This window comes from Onychomys torridus, chromosome 1 (assembly GCF_903995425.1).
Source record: "Onychomys torridus chromosome 1, mOncTor1.1, whole genome shotgun sequence".
In the NCBI taxonomy this organism is placed as follows: domain Eukaryota; kingdom Metazoa; phylum Chordata; class Mammalia; order Rodentia; family Cricetidae; genus Onychomys; species Onychomys torridus.
The window spans coordinates 81,326,149-81,342,568 of record NC_050443.1 but is presented as its reverse complement, the minus strand read 5'-3'; the positions used below and the strand labels follow the sequence as shown (position 1 = coordinate 81,342,568).

Here is a 16,420-nt window from a genome sequence, read left to right as displayed (position 1 = left end):
TCCAAGCTGAGTGACTACAACTACTTTCACAACATTTTTTTCAACCCCCAGAAACTCCTCCGAATGCGTCTTAGTCCCTCTCCATCTTTCTGTCTGCCCCCAGACTCCAGCAGCTGCTTACTTCAGGCCTGAACCTGCTGGGTTTCCCAGCAGTTCTAGTAGTCAGACTTGTACTCTTCCTGCCCTGGTCTCCTGCTAGGACCACAGGCATGAGACGTCAGATTCACACTTTTTTAAAAGATTTATTTATTATGTACACAGAAGAGGACGCCAGATCTCATTACAGGTGGTTGTGAGCCACCATGTGGGTGCTGAGAATTGAACCCAGGACCTCTGGAAGAGCAATCGGTGCTCTTAACCTCTGAGCCATCTCTCCAGCCCCAGATTTACATTTGATCAGATGCCATCTACACACCTTCTTATTCTGGCTCACAATGGGACCAATTTCTGCCTAACTCCAAGTGTGAGGACATTTGGACAAGGACGATCTTTCTCCTGGTAGTCTAAGAGATCAAGACCCAGACTGCCCGGGTCTGACTGAAGCAAGAGTGTGGAGGGGTTCGGAGAGCCTGAGGTCTGGAGGGGATGGCAGCCTGCCTACCTTTCGTCCTGCAATTTCCTTCTCTTCCTTCTGCCCATACCATTCTTCCTGTTTTGTTCTTCTGATCTGGGCTCTGCATTAGAAATGCTCATTAGTTATTGATCATTACATCAGAAAAGGTGGTACGCGCCTATAATCCCAGAACTCAGGAAGCTGAGGCTGCAGGACAGCAAGTTCAAGACCAACTTGGGGTGAATAATGAGATCTTTTCGTGAAAAACAAAAATCAAAACAAACTATCTAGCTGTTTACACATGGCTTCCACATTTTAAGTTTTCTTTTGAGATATTCTTTCTATCTTCTTTGCCTGCTTAATTCAAGCCTGAGATGCAATGCTTATTCCCAGGAGACCTTTCTCTAGATTCTATGACTGAAACCTTGTCATCCTATCATCTTTTCTTTCAGAGTATTTATCACAGTTTAGTTTTAGATTTCTTGGGTGACACAGACACCCACCTCTTCATTAAGATATGAGCATTGCTATTTTATTATAGTATCTCTGGCACCACACAAGACTAGCACACATTCAATAAATACATGTCAAATGAGCAGTAACAAAAACCAATAGTCACCATTTACCTCTTTATTCACAGTTTCAGAAACTCTTGGTGTAGCACTAAATATATTTCAAAGTGCTTATACCATCTTGGTACCTTATCAATAGTAGACATCCCCAAATGCGCAGTTTCTTTTCAGCCTCTTCTCAAAGCCATAAACCTTTATCCTTACAGACTCTGAGAGGCTCTCATTACTGCCTGTTTGTATTGAGGGCCCCTCTGAGTGTGGGTGGCATCTAGTGGCAAATGGCACAGTATCTGTGAAAAGGCTGCAAAAAGCCATGACTTCACTAGGATGTGGTGGTGCACACCTTTAATCCCAGCACTTGGGAGGCAGAGGCAGGTAGATCTCTGTGAATTCCAGGCCAGCTAAGAGTTACCCCCTTGTCTCAAGTGGGTAAACACACACACACACACACACACACACACACACACACACACACACACTCCTAACTGGCACTCTCTCCTTCACTGTGAGATCCTGACGCACCAGCCTCCTTGAATGAGCTGGAATAGCATCCTTTCCAGAAGGGCCCTAAGATGACTGCAGACATTTCTTTTTCTTTTCTTTTCTGAGACGGTCTCATGTTACTCAGGCTGGCTGGGAGCTAGCTCTCCATGGACTGAGAGTGACCTTGACTAGCAATCCCTCTGCCTCCTCCACGCCCCAAGTGTTGGGTTGAGGCTTTTACTGGCACTGTAAATTTACCTGTCTTCCTGAGATAACCACAGCACACATACACTGCAATAGGCGAAGGTATTACTGTTAGCCCTTTTCCCATAAACATGAGGGAGCTGAAGCAAAGACAAGGACTCCCGATTCCTAGGCCAGTGTTCTTTCAATTATTAAATAAGATTTAACTTCTCTTCTTCCCTGACTATTTTTCCCCTTTCATTTGAAGACAGTGAGCCATCCCAGTACAGCATGGGAGAGTCAGGGAGGAAGGACAGTGCCTGGCACAGTAAGGAACAGATCTTGGGGCCTCACCTGCACCCTTTGGATGACTGGGACCTGGTTCCCCATGGCTGTTCTTTGGGCTTACCACACTGGCCGGAGGTGCCCTGTTGGCAGCAGAAAGCACCATGTGGGCCGCCCGCCCCAGCGGCCCTGGCTGCAACTGCTTCAGCTTACCCTTGAGCTCTGAGATCCCCTTGGTGCTCCTGCAGAGAAACAGATTTTGTTTCACTCAGAATGCAAACATTATTTACTCAAACCAACCAAGACAGTTCGCTATCCTGACATGCTTAGACCTAAGTGATTAACCAGGGGACCATGGGCTGGGGTTCTGTGCCCCTGAGCTACGTGGTCTTTCCCTTATATGAGAAATATCAACAGCAGGTACATACGCCTGGGGATCTGGGAAGAATGTCCTCCGGATAGAAGGATTAGTCAGCCAGGGCCTAGGATCAGACTCCAGCATATCTGAAGAGTTCTGAGGAGAAAACGAAGACGTAAATACCCAGATTCACCAGCAGGGGACACTGCTGCCTAGGGATGAAACATGATTGTATCTGCAGTAACTTTTTCATCCTTGCTGGTGTGCTCAATCTGTGATGCTGTAATTTTGTATGCTAAGGGTTTTGTCACAATCAGAAGGGTTCTGGGAATAAAAGAATTCACTCTACTGGGTAAAAGAGGCCTTTGGGGACTGATGGAATGTGCAAACTTTTGAGTTTGTTTCTTGTATACTATACTTTTAAAATACATAAGATATATCTCTACATCATACTTTAAATTTGTATATAAATAAAATAAATTTGTGTAAGTGTAAATTATAGAAAGTTCAAGGCCAGCAAAAAAAAAAAAAAAAAAAAGCTGGGCGACAGTGGCATACAACTTTAATCTCAGCACTGGGGAAGCAGAAGCAGGAGGAGCTCTGTGAGTTCGAGGCCAGCCTGGGCTACAGTGAGAGTTCCAGGACAGCCAGGGCTACACAGAGAAACCCTGTCTCAAAACAGAAGCAAAAAGAAAACTCATGAGAGATCCACCTGCCTCTGCCTCTCAAGTGCTCAAATTAATGACACAGGCAGGTATATAATATAAGATACAGAGGGCTCTGATAGGCAGCGAGGCGGGAAACAATGTCAGAGGGGCTGTAAGGGAGCCTTGGGGCTTCCAAGGGCAGAAATACCACATGAGGTTAAGTTGAGATTCACAAAGAATTTCAATACAGCTAAAGCACAGTGGTTCAGCAGCTTTGTGTAGACTGTATTCAAGGCTCACTTCCATCTCTGCCATGTAGAAGAGAGAAAGGGAGAAGCTTCTTCCACAAGTCCAGGGTGTTTGGTCCAAAGGCGACTCCAATTTCGCAAACTCCACGAGGGAGTCTCACTGTTCAGAAATGGGCTCAACCTGGACTACTGGAACATTTCTTTTCTAGCTCTTGACAGAAGCCAGCTTTCCTCAGGAGCTTATGCAGCCAGTTCTCCTCAACTAAGGAGTTATTTCCCTTATCACTGCCAGAGGGTCCAATGGCTGCCTGAGGTGCCTACAACACAGCAAGGTGCATGCTGGCCTCTATGTGCCCTCAGCATCAGGAGTACCTGTCACACACGTCACAGCCCACGCTGGTGTCCTGCCTTTCCCACATTCTCCCTACCCTAACTCACTCTAGCTCACAGGCTTCCCTCCCCCAGCTACTCATTCTTCTTATAACCCTGTTATTTTTGCTATGTGAGCACCTCTGGCTACTCTCTCTCATATCTACCAAAAAAACCTCCCTGGTAACCACACCATGGAGAGGTCATGCGTGAGTTTATACACAGGGAAAATCGTATTCTCTCTCTTTTTCTCGTTTGCTTTTCTTCAATCATCAGTTTTTTTGTTTGTTTTTTTAACCTTTTGAGAGAGAACAGAAGGAAGGAGAGAGAGCAGAAAAGGGAAGAGGGCCAAGCATCAGGTTTTAACTAGGAACTGAAAAGGAAAAAAGTAAATCTTCGCTCCACCACTGAACATACCTGGGTCGGCCCAGAGCCTCCTGGGGCAGGGAGATCCACCACAGAGTCAGCTGAGGGGTCCAGAGAGGACCGCACCCGGAGGAAGGCCAGGCCAAAAGACTGGTGACGTGTGAAAGGTTGTGAGCAGGTCAGTCGAAGTCGGTCCCATGATTCTCCTGAGGCTGGAGTCAGGAAATCATCTCAAGGAAAAAAGAAGGAGAAAAAGGAGGGGCTGGAGAGATGGCTCAACAGTTAAGAGCACCTTGCTATTCTTGCAGAGGACCTGGGTTCAGTTCCCAGCACCCATGTCAGGTGGTTCAAAACTGCCTGTAACTCTAGTTCCAGGGGATCTCACACCCTCTTCTGGCCTCCTCCGGTACCAGTACTCATGTGTACATATACACACCCCTCCAACATATACATGAATAAAAAATAAAAATAATATTTAAAAAGGGGGCAGGGGAGAAGAAAGCTGGGCATGGAAGTGCATGGTTGTAATCTCAGCCCAGGAGCTCAAGGCTAACCTCAGTCGCAAAGCAAGTTTGAGGTCTGCTTAGGCTACATGAGGCCCCAGAGAGAGGAAAAAGAGAGAGAGGGACGTGTGTGTGTGTGTGTGTGTGTGTGTGTGTGTGTGTGTGTGTGTGTGCGCTCTCGTGCATGCTCATGCACACTCGCACAGGCTTGAGCAACAGAGAAGAAAATGTACTGCATTAACTGTTAGCCGGGAGGCAGGAAGGGAGAAAATCCAAACCTGAAGAAAGGGAAGACAAGACAAGGCCACGGCTACACACAGTGAACGAATACTGGAGGAGGAACAGACGTCACCAGCACGTGTCCCTTCAGGCTTTGATGACCAGAGAAAGGTTTGCCAGACAGGCAAGGCAGGGCCCTTTCAGCCTCATTCCTTGTCTTCTAACTCCTCCTCCATCACAGTTTCATACCAGTCTCCACCTTCCTGAACCCCGAGGATGCAATCTCCCTTTATACAGCCATTCACAGTATCGGAAGCCAATACCACAAACTTTACTTCTTTGATTCCTAACATTATCCAGTCAGCATACCATCCCCTATACCTCACATAAACTCTTCCAAAATCTCACTCTTCCTTTACAACAAGTTAAACACCTCCAACTTAATTCAACACAGATAAACAGATTGCAATTCTCTAGAGTCCAGGGATCATATCTTATGCATCTGTTACAATGCTCAGTGAACACAGAGATTCGCATAAGCAGAATTTAGGAAACACTATATATTATATAATATAGCCAGCATATTGCCTTTTACCACACACAAAAATTTATTCTATACCTTTTTCTTTTGTGGTGCTAGGGATTAAATAAAAACATAGCAGTCACTGGGTGTGGCGACATACGCCTGAAATCCCAGCACCTGAGAGGCTGAGGCAGTAAGTATTTAAGGCTGGCGTGGGCTGCACATTGAGACCCTGTCTCAACAACCAAAACCCTAAAATATGATGATTTGCCAGGCAATAATAAGTTAGAGGTAAATATACATTATAGCTCAGAAATACTCCCGACATCCTCATCAGGCAGAACTCACACAAAGCATTAGCTTACTCTCTTCTCTTAACAGGAGCTCAACACAGGCTCCCTCCATAATCATACCCAGCAGCACTTAGACCCACCTCTGCACTCGGCTGTCCTTGGAAACACCCTACATCTGCTTTTGCCCTCTTTACCATCTTTAAACATCCGGACTCCTGAGCGGTTCTTCCCCTCCTTTGAATCAGCGAGGGACATTAGCATGGTTGCAGGGAGAAGGGTGAGGAAAGGTCTGTCCAGGGGCCAGGAAGAACGACCCACGTCAATCTGCAGGAAAGCACAGCCACAGTTACCTGGGGACGCAAGTGGAGAGAAGGACAAGGATGAGAGAATGACCACAGAGGACAGTACTGGGTGGGAAGGAAACACCCCGCTCCAGAGCTCATCGGAGGCCAGAAAGGGCAACATGGGGAGTCACACAGAGAGCCACCAACTGGAATGGAATGAAACCTCAGTCCATCAAATGATGGAGAAGGTTCACCATGGCCACCACAGTCTGAAACCTGCCCTGGAAATCACTGTTAAGGAACCCAACAGCTTTCTGTCCTGAGAAAGCAAAGACAGTGGTCTCTACCAAGTCTTTAGAGAATTCTAAGGCCAACTTTTTTGTTTGTTTTTGAGGTGGGGTCTTAGTATGTAGCCTTAGCTAGCCTGGAGCTCAATTATGTAGAGCAGGCTGGTCTCAAACTCCTTAGTGCTAGGATTAAAGGGATGTGCCATCACACCTGTCATCAAGTTCTGCAATCTACAAACTCCTATGCACAGTGTACTTTTCAGCATCCTCTGACACTGATCTTTAGAGATGATAAAGATTCTGTTTGTTAGTATGGGTTATTATACCAGTGCCCTAAGGCTTTACCCAGATCAGAGTTCACAGTGTAATTCCATAGCACCATCACATTGTATTCTTTTTGTGTATGTGTACATGAACAACTCGGCTATTGTTCCTTAGGTGCTGTCTACCTTGTCTTTTTAAAAATTATTTTATTTCATGTGTATGGGTGTTTTGCCTGCACACCACTTGTATACCTGGTACCCTCAGGGGCCAGAAGAGGGAGTCAGATCCCCTGGAACTAAAGCTAGTCATCATGTGAGTCCTGGGAATTGAACCTATTTCCTTTGGAAGAGCAGCCAGTGCTCTTAATCACTGAGCCATCTCTCCAGCACCCCACCTTGTCTTTTTGTTTTGTTTTTCAAGACAGGGTTTCTCTGTGTAGTCCTGTTTGTCCTGGAACTTACTCTGTAGACCTGGCTGGCCTCAAACTCAAGAGATCCACCTGCCTCCACCTCTCAAGTGCTGGAATTAAAGACATGCGCCTCCACTTCCCTACAGCCCATCTTATGGCATCAAACTCATACAGACATCCGCCTGGCTCTGCCTCACGAGTGCTGGGATTAAAGGTGTGTGCCACCACCGCTGCTGTCTGGCTGGAGGTAATTTTAAAGTTGAGGTTCCCTCCTCTCAGATGACTTTAGCTTGGGTTAAGTTGACATGAAAGTATGGAGCACATTGGTGATCTCCAGGTAGCAGTTTGTCTTACCTCCCAACGCTGGGATTACAGGGAGTGTGCCTCTATACGTGGCTTTGTGTATGTGTGTGAGTTTGTGTGAGGGGAAGCCAGAGGACCACTTCAAGCAAGAGTCCTCACTCTACCTTGTTTGAGGCAGGTTGTCTCTGTTGTTCCCTGCTGTGTTAGACACACTAGCTTGCCCATGAACTTTCCTGCTTCCTATCTCACCACAGGAGCACTGGGATTACATACGTGGACTATCCCATCTGTTTCTCATGTGGATTCTGAGAATTCAACTCTGATCCTTATATTCGTATGGCAACTGCTTTTCCATTGAGCTATCTCCCTAGCCCATGCCTAGCTTTAAATGTGGGTTCTGGGGATCAGACTCTAGTCCTCATGTATTAGGCAAGGTCTTTAGCAACTCAGCTGTAGTCTCTGCTCCACATTGTAGTCTCTATGAATGAAGATCCTGGAGTTCTCCAACACCAGGCCATCTCCAAGGGCAGACACAACATTTTCCCTTCACAGCTAGGCAGGGCTTAGTCCAGAAGGCCACTCAGTTAGAACAAACTGAGACAGTTGAGGCGAATAGTTTAAGAGTCATGTCATGCCTGTGTTTTCCCTCAGAGGTCCCAAGCCCTGAGAATTCACTCACCGACATCGATGTAACTTATGGGGACCACCCTCTCCAGCTGAAGTTCCACTTTTAGTTTCCCACTCTTGTCCTGAGGACAGCTGAGCCAAGGTCCCCTATGACTGTCTGGGTTCAGCAAGTTCTCCACAGGATACTTGGGATCCTACATCAGAGAGGAAGAGAAAAATCAGGAGGGTTTCTGAACTCAAAGGGAAAAAAGGATACCTTAGAATAAGGGACATCCATAATTCTGTCTGCTGAGACATCTCAACATGAGAAGGCACAGGGCCATCCACAGGAACTAGCCTGACTCATGCAGCAGACACCATTTACTTCTACCGCACTTAGCACAATACCTCACTTACTCCTCCTAAGGATTCTTGAGTTGTTAGTATTACTTTTGCGAAGTTAAGAGATAATAAACTGAAGCTTATGGGGCTTCACAACTCACCTAAATAACTAAACAAAGCAGAATCCTAGACTTCTAAAACTAGAGCTTTTAACACTACATTAATAGTTCTTTATTCATAAGACTTTTACACAAACCGGGCGATGGTGACACACGCTTTTAATCCCAGCACTTAGGAGGTAGAGCCAGTCGGTCTCTATGAGTTCAAGGCCAGCCTCGGCTCCAGAGTGAGATCCAGGACAGGCTTCAAAACAAAAACAAAAAACAAAAACAAAAAAGGACTTTTACAGATATTTATTTTTTCCTCTTAATTTATTCTTCTCTCATATATTACATTCTGACCACTGTTTCCCCTCCAACCCCCACATCTTTTCTCTCCCCCAGATCCACTCCTCCAATTCCCTTTTGAAAAGGGCAGGCCTCCCAGGTATATGAACCAAACATGGCATATCAAGTTACAATAAGCCTAGGTTCATCCCCCCATATTAAGTTTGGACCAGGCAGTCCTCTAGGGGAAAGGCCCCAAAGCAGGCAAAAGAACCAGCGATAGCCCCGACTCCCACTGTCAGGACTCCCACAAGAACACCAAGCTACACAACCATATCATATATGCAGAAGACCTAGGTCAGACCCATATTGGCTCCCTGATTTTTGGTTCAGTCTCTACACAGACATTTCTTTTATTTTTTAAAAATATTTATTTATTTATTTATTACATATACAGTGTTGTGTCTGCACACCAGAAGAGGGCATCAGATCTTATCATAGGTGGTTATGAACCACATGTCCTTGCTAGGAATTGAACTACGGAACTATGGAAGAGCAGTCAATGCTCTTAACCTCTGAGCTGAGCCAACTCTCCAACCCCCCCCCCCATTTATTTACCTCCAATATAATTCTATGAAATAAGATTTTATGTAGTCCAGTCTAGCCTCAAACATAAATTCATCTTGAGGGTTAGAATTGTAGATGTGCACCACTACAACCAGCAAAAGATTGTATTCTTAATTTACAATGGACGCTTAGATATATGTGATTATTCAAAGTTATTGATAGTGACAATGAGATTTAAGAAATCCCAAATTCATTAATGCAAATGCAAGTCCTTTTTGGTTGAGAAGCTTTGAGCAAACAAATGACTTTCTTCCTCTGGTTCTAAAGTTCTTTATAAGTAAAAGAGAAAACCATATTCATGGTTTTTGTTTTGTTTCTTAGAAACAGGATCTCAAGGATGACTTTCTGATTCTGACTCCAAAGTGCTGGGGTTATAAACATACACCTCCATACCCAGCTTTTTCCCCCCTCTTTTTTTTCTTTTTAATGAAATATAGGTGTTTTGCCTGCATGTGCACACAGAGGCCCAAAAGTGGTGTCAGATCCCCTGAAGCTGGAGTTACAGATGGTTGTGTCATGTGGGTGTTGGGAATTGAACCAGGGTCCTTTGGAAGACCAGCAACCGTTCATAACCGCTGAGCCATCTCTCCAGCCCCAACTGTACCCAGCTTTGACTCATGGTTTTTAACCATGTTTTTTGTTTGTTTTGTTTATTTCCACAATAAAATCCTTCTTTTAACTATAATTTCACATGTGTGTGAATATTTTTCTCATAAAGTAAAAGTAAAGCTCTAATTAAAATATAGGTTGGGGAGGGAGGCTAAAGATATACTTTGATCCTTCTCTTCAGCTTCTAGAACAGTCTCTATAGAAACCATGATGTTAGAAGACTGCTAAGATTCTCTAAGATTCTATGACAAAACATTTGAAGGTGGGTATTGTGGTATATGCCTATAATTCCAGCACTCAGGTGGATGAGGCAAGATGATTTGAGAGTCTGAGGCCAACCTGGGATACACAGTGAGTTCAAGGCCAGCCTGAGCTACATGGCAACAAAAAAGCACACAATACTCTAACAAAGGCAGGTACCTCTCTGTGAGTTTGAGGCCAGCCTGGTCTACAGAGTGAGTGCTAGGCTAGTCAGGGATATACAATGAGCCTTTGTCCCACAAAAGAAAAAGAGGGAGAGGAAAACAATGGTGACAGTTCAAGCTGTCCTTCAGGTAAGGAGGGCTAAGACGATTTTTATTTCTTGGGCTAATATAGTAGTTTCTAAGCACCATCTAAGGGGGCTTTCTGAAATGTGTGGGGATCAAAATTTTTTTATTTACTTTTATATGTGTATGAATGTTTTTCTAGAATGCATATACAGATACCATGTATATATCTGTTGGATTCCCTGGAACTGGGGTTAAGGATGGTTGGGAGCCACCATATAAATGCAAAGAATTGAGACTAAGTCTTACGCAAGACAAGTGCTCTTAATCATTGAGCCAGCTCTCCAGCCCTGTGTGAGGATCCTTTTGACTGTCAAAATTACCATGAAGTAGTATTGTCATTAGGGCCTGGGAACCAGGGATGCTAAATATTCTACCATGCCAAAGACACTGCTATAAAAACAGACTTAGCTACCCAAATGTCAATGGGTAGCTCACATCCCTCAAAAAAGATTAGTGTAATAAGAGGAAAGAGAGGGTGTAAATGGATGAAGCAAATGACTGGAGGAAAGGATGGGAAGTCCCCAGTAATCCCCGTGGTAGATTAGCATTGGGCCCAACATGGCAACTGTAGAACTTTCCATGAAGTGAGCATATTTGATGGTGGCCACTAATCCCTCATAGGTCAAGTATGGCCTTGAATGCCCTTGATTAGTTCCCATGGCAGTATGACCAAACTGCCCTTCTAGAAACTCTGGCACATACAGGCCTACAATTTTGTCAGCTATCTATAAACCATGGACAAGTCTTCTATAGCTCTTCACTCTTTTCAGTCATCCAAAGAAGAGCAATCAGCCTGGCGGTGGGGGCGCACACCTTTAATCCCAGCAGAGGCAGGCGGATCTCTTTGAGTTCAAGGTCAGCCTGGTCTACGGAGTGAGTTGCAGGACAGCCAGGGCTACTTAGAGAAATTCTGTCTCAAAAAATCATTAAAAAAAAAAAAGCCATCATGGTTGGGGACTAATATACCTGAGAGGAAAATGATACTACATGGCTGATCTTCACAGGAGCCATCGGAGGCCACCGGTTTCCTCAAGTACAAGGCAAATAGGCTTCCTCCCAGGATATCTTCTGCTACCACAGTGGCACTGCCTATGTTTTGCTCTTGGTAGCTTCTGAGAAAATAAGAATTCTCACATTACTCCTGGAGGAAAAAAAAAAAAAGTAACATAAGCTACCCATTCTTATTTCTTTGATAATAAGAATTATTTATAGAAGTCAGCTCATTTCTCAGGGCCACCATGGCCTATAGGAAGCAAATCTGGATCATCTAGAGACACTCCTCCCCCACAATTGTGAGACAGCCTCAAGAAAACAAGGCAGCAAATGAAAAAAACAAAACTGTTATTACAATAACACTGGATTTATACATAGGTAAGTTCCCAAGCACATGAACGGCGCCTTGAATCATTTATCTCTATGTCCCTAGGACCCCAGGACACAGCAAGGATGGCAACAAATGTACAACTAACTACAGCTTATTACTGTTTTCTCTGTTCAGTGAAACTTCCTCAATCAGCTTTCCAATCCCCCAAGCTGGGTGTGGTGTCCCATGTCTATGATCCTAGCATTTGGAAGGTGAAGGCAAGTGGACAGTTTAAAGCCAGCCTGTGCTACATGGCAGGTTCAAGGCTAGCTTGGGGTATATAGCCAGATCCTGATTCAAAATAAGGTATTCTTGGGCCAGTGAGAATGGATCAACATTGTTTTTCTTTTTCTTTTTTGTTTTTCAAGATTGGGTTTCTCTGTGTAGCCCAGGCTGTCCTGGAACTAGCTCTGTAGACCTGGCTGGCCTCGAACTCACAGAGATCTGCTTGCCTCTGCCTCCTGAGTGCCGGGATTAAAGGTGTGTGCCACCACCATCCTGCCATTATTGTTTTTCTAACTTATTTTGTCTTTAAACAGCTCACAGGAGCCAGGTGTAGCTTCATGCACCCATTATCCCAGCTATGGGAGAGAGAGGGGGAAGCCAGAGTTTGAGGCTAGCCTGGGCAACACAGTAAGAACCTATCTATAAACAAATACATACAATATTTTGTATTTGGTATTATAGTTGGTCTTTTGCTAAACTTTATTTGGTTTGCTTAATTTTGAGACATAGTCCCACTTTGTAGCCTAGGTGGGTATAGAGCTTACATGTGGATTAGGCTGATCTTGAATTCAGGGCAATTCTGCTTCCATTTCCCAGGTGCTGATGGTATTGTAAGTGTGAGCCACCATACACAGCTCATAAACTTTTTTATTTTCTGAGATAAAATTTCTGTGTTAACAGCCTTGACTGTCCTGGAACTTGCTCGGTAGACCAGGCTTGTTTTGAACTCACAGACATATATGACTGTCTCTGCCTACTGAGTACTAGGATTAAGTGCCACCAAGCCTGGCCAAGGCTGAAATTTTAAATATATGCAAAAATACACAGAAAATAAATTAACTCTTAGGTGTCACTCATGGTCAATAATCCTCTGGTAAGTGGATTAGTGGTAAGTGGTAAGTGTTTTAAAGGTATCTGAATGTCTTTAGATCGGGGAGGGTCTCCCAAGATTTTTTTTTTGAGACAATATCTTGTTACATAGTCCTGGCTGACCTTGTATCTGCTATGCAGCCAAAGTTGGCAAAAAACCAAACCAAAACATATATCTATATATCTATTTATATATGTATTTTTTAAAATTAAATTTCTGTTTTACATTCATTTATTTCGTATGTAGGAGGATGGGTATATACATGCAGGTGTCAAATCTTCTGCCACGTGGGTCCTGGGGATGGAATGCAGGTAGGTCACTAGGCTTGGTGGCAACTGCCTTCTCCCACAGAGTCATCTTTTTTTTCCTCAAAAGACTTATATTTTATGCATTTGAGTATTTTGCTTGCATATATCTAAATACACTACATGTGTGCCTAGTGCTGGAGGAAGCTGAAGAGGGTGTCAGATCTCCTGGAACTGGAGTTACAGATGATCGTGACCTGCCTGCCATGTGGGTGCTGGGAATCCAATCTGGGTCGCCGGCAGATCAGCAGCCAGTGCTCTTAACCTTTGAGCCACCTTTCCAATCCACACACTGAGCCCTCTTGCTGGCTCCTAAGAAATTATGTTTGAGATGAAGGTCTTACTATGTTGTTTAGCCCAGCCCTGAACCCCAGGTCCTTCTGCTCAGCCTCTCAAATGTTGGGATCTCAGGCATGAGCCATCATGTTCATGTCAGGGCGGCTTTCAACTTCTGGGATCAAGTAACTCTGTCTTAGCCTCATGAGTAGCATGTACCATCAGACCTGAATTTTTCTGCAAATATTCTCCCTGAAAATATGAGTCCATGAATCCTGACACATCCTTGGCCATAATGGCTTTCTAATCTATTCATCACTAAAGTTTTCTTTTTATTTTCTCATGCTATTATTGCTCCTACTTGGAACACTCGCTCTCTTTACAGCTTGTTTAATCTAATTTATTTTGATGTTCAAATCACACACACACACACACACACACACACACACACACACACACACCACCGTAATTAGTCCAAGTAACTGCTCCATGAGGGCAATTCTCTCTTGGTATTTGAAACGTGCCTCCTCATGTAACAGCTATATGTATATGTCTGTTGTATATGTCTTATGTCTTGATAAGGTTGTCAGCTCCTGGATAACAGGGTTTTTGTTTGACTTACTCTTAAATATCTAACGTGAGAGCGAGAAAACACATAGAGGATTAGCAATTATCTGCTCACTGAGGTCCTCCAGGTTCTGCAGCTCTCGGGCTTTTTGAGGGTTAAGATCCCGGAATGGGTTGCTTCTGTTCATTTTCTTGTTGGTCACCCTCCTCCCTTTCAGCTACTCCTCTCAATCGACAAATCGCAACGCCTCTCACCCGCGTCCACGAACCTTAAGAAGTCGGGGCAGCTTCAGCTCCTGGGCTCCAATTCTCCCGCCACTTCGGTCCGGTGACCTCCGCCTTCCGGCTCGAGCGCCACCTAGCCTACAGAAGCTCAGGAACGCGTTTTGGGGTTTAAAGAAGCCGCTATTCTGAAAGGTGGCTCCCACTGAGGCAAGACAGCAATTACTCATCTGAAGACAACAAAAACACCGCGTGCTTGTGTTTTCAGGTGTATTTTTATTCACGACACTCTTCCTGAAGAGAGCGAGGTTTAAACTTCCGGGTCGCACTCGATGCAGCATGGGAAATGTAGTTCTTGGTGCACACGCCTCTCTGCCCGTAGCCCAAGCGAGGGAGCGTCGCGAAATTAGTGCATTCAGAGATCCTCATTTGTTGCTCTCCATAGTGAAGACTGGTGAACTATTTACATTAAAATAGCATAGGAACAAATCTTCTTCTTTTCCGAAAACGCTTTCCTGTTGAAGCTTGGTAGTGCCCGAGAGCTGCCCCTTCTTAATTCCGAAGGAGCAGGTAGATGGTCTCTTGGTCCCCCACAGGCATCGGCCGGTCTTGAGGCTCCGCCCAGGCCGCGCCTCCGATTGGCTACAAGCGCTTGAGCGGCGGAAGCAGCTGGCTCGCGGGCGACAGGGGTGGGGGCCGGCCGTGAAGATGGCGGCAGTGGTGGAGGTGGAGGTTGGAGGAGGTGCTGTTGCGGAAAGGGAGCTAGATGAGGTAAGAGCCATTGAGGGACAAGAAAGGAGCGTCAGCCTGAAAGTGGAAGGAGAGGAAGTGAGGAATATCGGGAGCCGGAGGCCCTGGGAGAAACGGGCAAGATCCCGAGGAAAGAGGGAGCCGACAGGGAGGCGGATTTTCCGTGAGGGAAATCTGAGGCTTCTGACTCAGGGACCCCGGGGCGTTGCTGGTGCAGTAGATTGGCAGTAGCTTTCAGGGTGGTGAGGGGGGAAGGCCAGAGGCCAGAGAGATGGGAGCATTAAAGAGCATTAAAGATTTTGAGAGCCTTAGATGGAGGTCTAAGGTAGGCTAAGGGGCTAGCCAAGAGTAGCTTTAATTGGAGGGGCGTGGACTCTGTAAGGCAGGGCCGAGGCTTTCACTGTGGGAGAGGACTCCAAGCTTGACCTGAGGGTTGTGACACAGATCGGGAAGCAGTGCTTAATATACTACTAGTATTACAGCTTTGAATTATTTTTAGGTAGGAACCATCTTATTTGTTCTTACATTTTAGGGTTTGTACATACCGCATGCTCAGTACAATTTTGGCCGAGGAATGAATGAATAATTGTGAATGAATGAATAATTTTGTAACAGAAACGGTCCATTTGTTCATTGAACAAACATTGTTACTTCTGTGATAAGTCCTGGGCTAAGTTCTTGGGACACAAGGCAAGAGACCTCCTTCTTGTAAAGTGTACAGTGTAGATATGGGATAAGAAGAGGCATGGCATTGCAAGTCTAGTGCTGGTTCTGAGAAGAGGGCTAGGGAACGTTTTCCAGTTGTTGAATGGTTTTCTAGATCATCTTCCTTCTCATTCTCGTTCATCCTCTCTTCCCCTCCTCTCAACGGGTTCCTTCAAGGGGAGCTTGAAAAGGTGTGAACCCTTTATCTAATAGGCATTTAACAATCGGGTATTGAATTACTTGTGGTCCTTGAAGGAGACATTGAGCTTGAAAGAAATGAAAAGCACAGGACTCTGTAGAAGGAAGTGAAGGTAAGAAAGGTAAGGGGCCATCTGAGGCCAAATGGTCAGTGATAGTTTAGAGTTGCTTTGTGGTCTTCTCTGTGACAGCATATGGGTTGACTAATACCAAAGGAATCGGAGGGAAGTAGTGATTGTCAGGCAGGGTGGTGGTGGCTTCTCTGGAGGGTCAGATGTTTTGAGGGCTCTTGCTCTGTGTTTGGTATGGGATAGATAGGTGAAGAGCCTCAGGAAGGGAGTAGGTGTAGGAAATAATGACAGTTGCATGGTGTGAGGTTAATTTGTTCCCCGCCTCCTGATTGGAATTACTAACAGGTAACAGGTGGCCTAGTTTCTTACCTGCCAGTCACTAAAGACCAAAGGTGTTTGAACTCTACTTGGTTGGGAAGGTGAAGTGGTTGGAGAAATAACCTCCAAGGCCCCTTCTAGTTTTCAGTTTCTGTGTTTGCAGTTGGCTGCCAATAATTGAGGTATTTTAAAAAGACCTTAAAGTAGTAAATAGTGTACTGAAATTAAAATTTACGGTTTATTAGTCATGGGTCTTCACTGAGATAGTTTCATGTGTCT

At 44.9% G+C, this 16,420-nt stretch overlaps 2 protein-coding genes across 4 annotated transcripts in view; one reads left to right on the top strand and one right to left on the bottom strand.

Moving 5' to 3' along the window:
• LOC118583830 (short transient receptor potential channel 2) overlaps positions 1–14,209 on the bottom strand; it is a 32,916-nt gene extending 18,707 nt beyond the window's left edge. The window contains exons 1-8 of one of the 3 annotated variants that reach the window (XM_036187566.1): positions 14,147–14,209; positions 11,237–11,411; positions 7,829–7,970; positions 5,797–5,952; positions 4,116–4,294; positions 2,505–2,590; positions 2,146–2,318; positions 602–674 (exon numbers count right to left, since the gene is read on the bottom strand). In XM_036187566.1, coding sequence (XP_036043459.1) covers positions 602–674; positions 2,146–2,318; positions 2,505–2,590; positions 4,116–4,294; positions 5,797–5,952; positions 7,829–7,970; positions 11,237–11,281 — 854 coding nt within the window. In that variant the 5' untranslated portion in view covers positions 11,282–11,411; positions 14,147–14,209. Of the gene's footprint in view, positions 1–601; positions 675–2,145; positions 2,319–2,504; positions 2,591–4,115; positions 4,295–5,796; positions 5,953–7,828; positions 7,971–11,236; positions 11,412–13,932; positions 14,123–14,146 lie in introns of those variants that run through there. The other 2 variants (XM_036187559.1, XM_036187550.1) reach the window with 2 other exon arrangements.
• A 566-nt stretch (positions 14,210–14,775) lies between these two features.
• Positions 14,776–16,420, top strand: part of Rnf121 (ring finger protein 121) — a 75,625-nt gene continuing 73,980 nt past the window's right edge. Inside the window, exon 1 of the mRNA XM_036187576.1 lies at positions 14,776–14,870. Coding sequence (XP_036043469.1) covers positions 14,808–14,870 — 63 coding nt within the window. The 5' untranslated portion in view covers positions 14,776–14,807. The remainder of the gene's footprint in view (positions 14,871–16,420) is intronic.